General features: G+C 46.0%; 1 protein-coding gene across 1 annotated transcript; it reads left to right on the top strand.

The window, feature by feature from the left end:
* Positions 1-754: 754 nt before the first annotated feature.
* Positions 755-1,304, top strand: LOC128736378 (perlucin-like). Its single transcript, XM_053830854.1, has 2 exons — positions 755-859; positions 921-1,304. Exons 1-2 carry the CDS (start codon positions 755-757, stop codon positions 1,302-1,304), a joined length of 489 nt encoding a protein of 162 aa, XP_053686829.1.
* Positions 1,305-9,908: the final 8,604 nt, after the last annotated feature.

The raw sequence follows: 9,908 nt of genomic DNA on the forward strand, positions 1-9,908 counted from the left end.
CACCGTTTTTATAGTCTTTTTTTGGCATTTTTTATCGCTTCTTTGGTGTTTCTTCGGTGTCTTATCGTTGTTTTTTTGCGTTTTTTTTTCGCTGTCGTTCCGTCATCTTTTCTCTAATATTTCACCTCCTCCTCGTCATCTTTTGGTCATACGTTTGCTGCTCGTCGTCCTTTTGTCCCTTTGCGTCATTTTATTATTGTCTTTTCTTCGCCTTTTTGACGTCTTTGGTCATCCCTTTGTTATCTTTTCTTTGTATTCGTCGTCTTTTCATGGTTTTTTTTACCACCTTTCCATCATATTTTCGTCGTTTGTTGACGTCTGTTTTTGGCATTAGGACTGCTTTTTTCGGTGGTTTTTTATTGTTGTTTTGGCGTCTGTTCTTCATCTTTTCTTCGTTTTTCGTCTTTTGTCGTTGTTTAGTTGTTCTTGTTGGGTTGCCTTTCTTTATATTTCAGTCGTGCTTTCATCGCCTTTTTGTTGTGGTGCAATTATGGTGTAAAACGATTAAAGCTAATTTATGCAAACAGGATGAGAATATAAACTAGTTGGCTAAGAAGAATAACTTAATTTGCTTAATAGTTAGAACTCCTGAAAACGTAAACCGTGATACTCCCGTGGCTACGTCCATGTGTTGATATGAGTTATGTCCTCGGTTCCCACTTATCCCGTATTCTAACTTGCTGCAAAGTACCTTATAGTTGAGACGTTCTTATGCCTTTCGGCTCATTTCACGCAGCGCAGTTAACCAAGAAGGATGCGAAAAGTGATACTTGTACTGATTGTTTTCGCTTCACTGCACACTTTTGCTCAACGTGTGAAATGTGTATCTGAATCGAAGTATTTTATTCCAAATTTTACGGTAATTAATTCTGCGTTACAAACTGAAATTCCACTCGATTGAGTGTCTGTTTTCTTCGAAGGCAAACTGGTTCAAAGCAACGGAATACTGCAACTACCTCGGAATGCGCCTGGTTATAATTTCTTCCGCCGAGGAGCAAAACAAGGTAACGGAGATGGTTACGAACACGGATAAATTCAGCAATGAAACCACGGAAATTTGGATCGGAGGAAGTGACTTAGCTGAGGAGGGAAACTTTTACTGGCACTCCACGGGAGTAAGAGTTCGCTATACGAACTGGAAGAAACAACAACCGGACAATGCGCACAATGTCGAGCATTGTTTGGAGATTCGATATATTCCCGTTCATGGTTGGAACTGGCACTGGAACGATCGGGAGTGTAAGGAACGGCGTTACTTTGTTTGTGAGAATCTGGATCCCGGCAAGGAAATTGTAATGTTCTAAAAATTGTTCAAATTTTACAACAACGGAGTAGTTCCGGTTATGACGAATGCCTCTTTGATGTGCTCGGCTCATATAACAGTAACGTATTGTGCTTTACAGCTTTTGAATATATAATAAACGATCCGTTCGATTACCCAAAAGTGTTTCAAAAGCCTTGTAGAAATCAAATTCGTTTTTTTAAATGCCGATTGTTTTGGTTCCCCGGTTGCGCTTGGTGAAATACAACTTACTTTACGAGAGTTGCATCTCTATTATCCGTAGTTCAAACACAGTTCGGTCGATGCCATCCATACGGCGCATCCAAACAAGTCTACAGCAGAAAATGATACAATCCAACCTGGACTTTATTCAGTTTGAAGTAGCCGTCGTCGAGGCGAGCGCAGATTGAACGATTCGACATGCTTTTCGTTATTCTATGCTTAATTTTGCCTGAACCGTATCGCTACTATCTGGGAGCTTTGTTGTTTTTTGTAGCTCACCAGCGGAACAGTTCCGTGAAATGGAGCATCAGCGATAATCATCATTTGTTATATTGTAGGATCTCCGGCTGGACGGTGAACCTTTGGCGGCTTTTCAAGTCACTGACAAAGTGCTCGCCATGCCGGCAGGCGGTTAATTTCTAATCCAAAAGCGGAGAAGCTTTTTTTTGTATCACTAACCGGTAGTGCGACTGCCGTCACTAGCATCTGTTGCATTAAGATATTGTTAATTATCGGATTGCTGACGTAAATTTTTGCAAAACATAAATAATAATTGCAACGGTTTATTTCAGAAATAAAAATGAATAAACATCGCGTTGATTGGGAAACCACGTGAATACCTTCCGGTAATATTGGTCACCGTTCATTGGACAAATGATGCGGTCTGCCATTAGCATCTTTCGGGATGACTAAGCCTTCAAAGACTCATTTCATGTGCCTGCCAGCATTCCTAACATTGGTCGAATCGCACTGTTCATGTGCATTCCTTCGTGCCTTTATAGTCGTTCGCATAGCTGCATTCCAGAGACAGTTGCAGTTGGCCAGAAGAACTGCATCAAATCGTAAGAATGATTGCAATGTGTGACTTTGGTGCAGTGGCCCATAACATACCACCGACTGCAACAGGCTCAAAGATAATCCTTTGATGGAGTCCAAGTGACAAGTGCTCACTTCTTTGCACATGGTTGAAATTCCTTCTTTCGGTTACTGCCTGTTGGTGCTTTTATCTTACCATATCTATCATTTGCATTGATTTATTGCGTATGAAATCTGTTCGGTGCCATGTGAGAGCAGTTTCTGTCGGCGAAGTGTAATCAATTGGATCTTGGAGGAATGTTTGTTGGTTGCACATGAAAAAATGTTAAAAATTTGCTCTGTTTTTTAGCCAAAAGTTCATCTTTTAAGAACTTCGGAGTGTGGCGAACAGCAAATCAGTTCGGATGGTCCTGTACTGACAACACAAGAACTAGAGTTTTATTATTTAGTAAATCAAAAATCTACGTAGGTATGATGAACGTTACTTATTATAACTAAACTACAATTATAGATGAAGCAACTTTCTAAAAGTAGTCTGTTAATTGCTATTAAAGCATCTTAGAAAAGTCTTTTATCTATAGTTTTTTTACAATTGGATTGATTGATTCGAGGATTTGGTGTTTTTTTTCTTTAACGAGTAGGGAAATCTGCACCTGAGAAGACAACTCAGGGAGTGGGGTTTGGTATCCCGACCCCCCTACTGGGGCGTGAGGATCCAGACCCACTAAAACCCTACTCAAGTCTCCAGCTTCAATCCCCCCTGGCACCACTTTATCGGTATTACTTCAGGCAGGGGCTATTTTGCTTAACGCACACTCTTAGATAACTACTGGACTATGGTAGTTAGGCTGTTTATTCGCCGTTGATCGGCTTTCCAGCGATTTTGTAGCTCAAGTACGATCTGGGTAGCAGCCGCATTGACCGCTCCCCAGACGTCCGAGCTAGAACACATCCTTTGGACTAAGTCATCTGGAGTAGTGTCCTGTCCGCTCACTGCCATCATGTTGCTTCTCACGCCCGCGAGACGAGGGCATATGAAGAAAGCTTGTTCTGCAGTTTCCTCAACGTCCACGCGTTCGGGACACGCGGGGGACTCCGCCTGCCCAAACTTGTGCAGATACTGTCTAAAACAACCATGCCCTGACAGATTTGTGTCAGGTGGAAGTTGACTTCGCCGTGGCGCCTGTTGACCCATCCGGATAGTTCCGGGATAAGTCTATGTATCCACCGGCCTTTTGTGGAATCAGACCATGCCCGCTGCCATGTGATCATCGAGGCCGATCTTGTGGTACTCCGTATGCCTCTAGTTCCACGTTGGTTGAAGCACTCTACGTCCTCGCTGATGATGATACCAATAGGCATCATACCCGCTAAGACGCAGATTGCGTCATGTGAAACTGTGCGGTACGCACTCGCCACTCTTAAGCACATGAGACGATAGGTGCTTTCCAGCTTGGCTAGATAGCTTTTGGTACCTAACGTCGACGACTACACCGGCCCGCCATACCTGAGTATGAACTAGACCACGTTGGCTAATAGCCTTCGCTTGCTGCCATATACCGCAGAGCTATTAGACATCATACGAGACAATACGAGTCTGTTAAGGATAACCCTCTCCAGTACCTTGCCGGCAGCATCGAGCAGACAGATCGGCCTATATGACGAGGGGACACCCGGAGGTTTTCCAGGCTTCGGCAATAGGACCAGGTTCTGTCGCTTCCATCTGTCCGGGAAGTGGTCATCTTCCAGGCATCTACTCATTACTGCCCCGAATAATTCGGGAGCCTCTAGAATAGCCGCTTTAATGGCCATATTCGGGATACCGTCTGGCCCCGGTGCCTTGCTCACTTTAGCGATCTCGATGAGCTCCTCGTTCGTAACCGTCACTTCCTCCCCGACCTCCAAACCGCCGTCGCCCACGTTACTTTGGATGTTCGGCTGGGAGGCCGACCATCCTATGCTATGGTCTGAGATACTGGAACGTCGGCCTTGGGACGACTCAGCGACCTGGGGCCAGGGACTTGGCTCGTGGCGCGGAAAGAGGCCCTCGATGATCCGCTCCAGTATGTCTGGCGATTGCTTTGCGGGCGCCGTCACGCCCTTGGTCTTTGCCATTACGACCCTGTGGGCACCACCCCACGGGTTCGCATTGGCACTACCACTTAACCTTTCAAAGCAGGCTCGTTTACTAGCTTTTATCCCACTCTTAAGCGCTGCGCGTGCAGCAACAAGTGCTACTCGACATTCAACCCTGCCGTCGTCCGAAAGAGCTCTTTGCATAATTCTCCTCGTACGAAAGCACGCTCCGCGGAGCTCCGCAATTTTATCTATCCACCAGTAAGTCGGTGCCTGCCGTACCTAGGTCGACCTTTCCTAGGTATGGTAGCGTCACACGATCGCGACAGTACCTCAACCAAATGATCAGCGTTTGGATCGGGCATACCGCGATCACCGCACTCTCTCCGGATCGCTTCCACAAATACTTCGGGATCGAAGTATGATGTCTTCCATCCACGGGTGGTTGGAGTGTTGGCTCTACTCGCCACCTGCCGCCTCGTTATCTGACCGACACCATAGCGGACCGCCTGATGGTCACTGTGAGTGTAGCCATTGTCTACCCTCCAGTCTCCTATCAGACCAGGACTGCCGAATGTCACGTCGATGATAGACTCTGCACCGTTCCTATTGAAGGTACTTGTAGTCCCGACGTTGGCCAAATCTACGTTGAGTTTTGCCAGAGCCTCAAGCAGAATCCGGCCCCTATGGTTCGTGCGACGACTTCTCCACTCTACCGCCCAAGCGTTAAAGTCTCCCGCCACTTCACCCTCTTTGGCAACCGCAAATCCCTCGTCTGCGGTTGACACAACCTCTTGAACCGGGAACCTGCTTGTCGTCCATATAGCCGCCGTTCCGGACCCATTCGAGACCCAGTTGCCGTTTCCGGCAGGGACGCGATATGGGTCCGAGATGATGGCAATGTCCGTTGCCGACTCGGAAACTGCTTGGTGTAACAGCTGCTGAGCCGTGCTGCAGTGGTTCAGGTTGAGTTGTGTCACTTGTACTATGATCGTGACTTGGTCGCCGACACACCAGCCGGCACCGTTACGTGCTTTGCGTCCCGTTAACCGGCACAGATCAAGCACTGGGGAGGCTCCGCACAGTCCCTTGCTTTATGGCCAGCACTATGCACAATTGGCTCCTATCTGGCCCTTTGCAGTTCCAGGCCTTATGCCCGTGCTCGAAGCGTCGGAAGCAAGCCTCCGATTGCTTCAGCACGCTTAGTGGGCATACCGACCACCCCACTTTTAGCCTAGAAGCTTTCAGGGCTTCGTTTCCGTCCGCCAGCGGAAGTCGTATGGTGGCTACCTGGGTCCCGACAGGACCCTTGCAGGCGAACCGCGTCGGTTACCACCACCACTCCACTTTGCTCTTTGAGGGCCTGTACGACCTCACACACATCGGTGATCTCATCCAGGTTTTTAAGCTTTTAAGCATTTCTGGTGTGAGAGCACGTACCTGCACTCCCTCCCCGAGCACTACTTCCGCAATCGACTTGTATGCGGAACTCTTCTTGGTGGCGTCCTTCTTCAACTCAAGGATCATTTCGCCCGTGCGTGAGCGGCGGATGCTCCGTACGTCCGCGCTCAGATCCTTCAGTAGAGCATCTCCTCTCATGGCCTTCAGAACCTCTGAGTATTTCGACCCGTCGGTTTTCAGGATAAGAGCGTCGCCCTTCTTCGCTCGCTTCCCTGTCGAGTTAGGTGAAGCTTTCTTTTTGGTGGAGCTTCCTCTTTTCTTCCTCTTGGCCGTGACCTCGATCCACGGGCTACCCGTCGCAGCACACAAGGTTCTTCGAAGCATGAGCATGCTCTGCTTCAAGTCCTTGAAGAAATTGCCGCGACCTGACGTGAACTCGATGATTATATCGAGTTGCTGTGACGCGGATACCACTTTGGGTATTCTTTTCCATCGCCTTGATTAGCGATGGGCCGTTCATCGCTGTGTGTGGCGTGGCAGGCGTACCGCTGCCCTTGCCACCCACACTAGCACTTCGGGTTGCATCTTTCTCCACCCTTGGTGGAGAACGCTGGATGCCTCCCCTCGCGAACGGGTTTTCCACCGTATCTGCACTTGCTGTAAATTTGTTTAAAAGACTCATTTTGATTCAAAAGGGTCCCCTTCAAGCCGCTATCCAAACCCATTTGAAGTAGTCGCTTTAATGATCCCATGGCGATCTATGGAACAGGGAGAACCATGCGAAGGTTGGGGCAGCGCCTTATGGGCAACCTCAGAGCCAGATCGGCGTAAATCAGGAAAAAGCATCTGAACCTACTCCCGCCCGCCCCGGTGGTCGCCGGTCGATAGATTTGGAACGTACTTGATGGCCTACCAGGTTTTACGGGACGGAGACACATGCACCGTTTGCCACCTCGCCGTTTCAAGTCGCTATCACGTGACTTTACTAGGGGAGCTCGTCGTAAATGCCAGTCCTACGTCGTGTTGTATATCGTGTCCGAATCATGTCCAATAATATAGCCGCCAGTTTAACGAGGTTGAAACCTTACTGGAATCGGCCCCAATGGGTCCCAACGGACCGTTCAGACACCTGGTAGACCAGAAGTTTAAGGTCTAGGTGTCCCTCTCTCCCTGTCTGTTTACAACCACGGGTCCAACCAGAGGGGAGTTTCTGGTTTTACCCGGGACTTGGTTGTATTACCAGCTGGCACCACGAGGAGGTAGGGATAAGAGTTGCTATAACTGAAAGTGGTCAGGTTACACTGTTATAGCCATTCACCAGGATTTAGTGTTTGTTAATTTTGCTTTACTCCACAAACATTGAGTGCAAACAAAAGGACCGACTCCCGGCAGAGTTCTACAAAAATTGCCAAGAACCGCTAGCAACGGCACTTCATTGGATAATTTCTAGGATTTGGGAGGAGGAGAAACTACCGGAGGAATGGATGGAAGGTGTAGTCTGTCCCATCTACAAAAAGGGTGACCGGCTAGATTGCTGTAATTACCTGTTGGTCAACGCCGTTTACAAGGAGCTCTCCCAGATTTTGTTGCGTCGTTTTTTCCCAATAGCAAAAGAATTCGTGGGGCAGTATCAGGCGGGCCCGTGCTACTACGGATCAAATTTTTCTCTCCCACAAATGCTCCAGAAATATTGGGAGTACAACGTGCCTGCATATCATATTTTCGTGAGTTTCAGGGCAGCATACGATACAGTTGAACGAGAACAGTTATGGCGGATAATGCATGAGTACGGCTTTCCGGACAAACTGATGCGGCTGATCAAAGCTACTCTGGAGCGAGTGATATACTACGTGCTCGTTTCGGGGACACTCTCGAGTCCTTTCGACTCGCGCAGAGGGTTGCGGCAAGCGGATGGGCTGTCCTGTATGTTATTCAATATCGCTATTGATGGTGTGAGCCCGGCGAGCGGGCATCGAAATGAGAGGAAGCAAGAGTAGCCAACTCCTAGCCTTTGCAGACGATCTCGATCTCTTACTAGAAACCTTGGGACGGCGGAGGTAATCTACGCCAGACTAAAAACGGAGGCTAGGAGGATAGGGTTTCAATTTAATGCGTCGAAAACCAAATATATGGTAGGTTGCTCCAGAGAAAGCAACGTTTGCCTCCCATGGACAGTGACTATTGACGTGGGACCATTCCGAAAAAAGGCGGTCAAAAGTCTTTTCTCGCTTTTCCTGACGTTTTCGAGCTTAGGTGTCTTAGGAGAAGTTTCATAAAAAAGTATTTTGCATCTAATGACATTTTCATATAATTGGATATTAAGAGGATAACAAATTTGAAAAAAATAATTTTTTATTGGAACTAGATAGTATGGTCTTGTGTTCAGCAAAGTTGTAAAACTTTGAATTTTATTAAACTTTGCTGAAGATTCTAAGTATCTGCATCATATGGTTTGCGAGATATTATTGACTTTCTGTCGTGACCCCCTTAAAATCAGTTTATTAAACTTTTTGTACACAAAACCTTATCTAACAGGTTCGACATGTTCCACAAACTTTTTGATACTATCAAAATACGTAACTCTCTAGAAGGTGTAAATATCATATGTTGCTTCATTTGCTTTAAAAATTGATTAGAAGCATAAATTTTACCGTTTTTACAAGTAACTTTTTCCGTAAATAGGCATCTACTGGCAGTCGCTTCGCTTGAACCGCCATAGAATATAGTATAAGTGTGCCAAAAATCTCGGCCGGGTCTGGTTCTGTGGACGGGCGATAGACAACGAACCATATCTTTGTGCTGCGACAAATCATCCAAAAGTGTCGCGAATACCAAGTCGTTATGTACCATCTATTTTTAGATTTCAAGGCCGCCTACGAAACTATCGATCGTGAAAAGCTGTGAAATATTACGATGCATTTCATTTAAATTCAGGTAAAATCCTAAACGACATCGCACCAGGGTAAGTAAGTAAGTAAAGTACTGTAACAATAGTTGTACTTGTTGTAATTGTAATACTTTTTATGTATACACGGAAAGAAGTTTGATTCCGATGCCATGAATGAAATCATAACATCATGAATTGTAAGTTCATGTCAAATCATGACTGAACTGCCATATCAGACAGCAAAAAATCATGAATAATAGTTCATGATTTTGCGTTGTGCTGTACTGCAAGAAGCTCGTGATATCATGATTTTTATTCATGGTGTATTTTCATAAATCATGAGCTAGAAACCGGGAATCATGAGTCATGTTGCTCATTTTGGAGACCAAATTTCTACCCGTGTAGGTATCTTAAAACAAGCAGTTACTTTGCTTGAATAGTAACCCAATCAAATCTTCTCTAGTTACAGTAGCCTTCTATCGATAGAAATGAAATCTTTCCTGGATTTTCATTGATTGCTTGAAAAAATCCAATCCAAGTTTGATCTCCAACTGATCAACTGATGATAATGTTAGTGTTATGACAGTTTTGTATTAATTATTCACTATAAACCGACCTCTGAACAATTATTTTTTTCTTATTAATTGTTAAACTCCTTGACCGAAACAGCATACGAGAAGCATTCAGTAAGCTGGTATACATTCGAATCATCATTTGTTTCGCAAGGACGGTAATATGCAGTACAACTCAATTACGACGATAAACTGTCCATTGCAGACTTCATGCTGCTGTCGCAAATGATAATTGTTTGTGCTGTGCAGGATGTGCTGGATTGCGGAATCTCATCGTGTCACCACTATTCTTTCGGCGGTGCGCGGAACCCCCACGCGAGAACGCGCTGCATGTGGGCTTCTAATCATACGCCAGTTCCCTGGGGTGCGGTCATTGAGCTTTTATTTAAATTTTCATTTTAATGACTGGAAGAAAAACTTGCAGCTCGGCCGGGAGTCGTTCACCGGGGCCAGCAGATTGTACCATACAAGCACGCGCGAATAAATATAGGAATAAAATTTGCTTCTATCTGCCACTGTATCGCCACTAATTAAGGCTACTATACTATAAATCGTGTCGCTCCGCCCTCCACGATCCACGATGAGTGCTTAAATACAACGCAACTGCTTACAAACCTCTCGGATCGTAAGTTATTTCCTGCCGTGGTCATAC

Source organism: Sabethes cyaneus, chromosome 2, assembly GCF_943734655.1.
Source record: "Sabethes cyaneus chromosome 2, idSabCyanKW18_F2, whole genome shotgun sequence".
Taxonomy (NCBI): Eukaryota; Metazoa; Arthropoda; class Insecta; order Diptera; family Culicidae; genus Sabethes; species Sabethes cyaneus.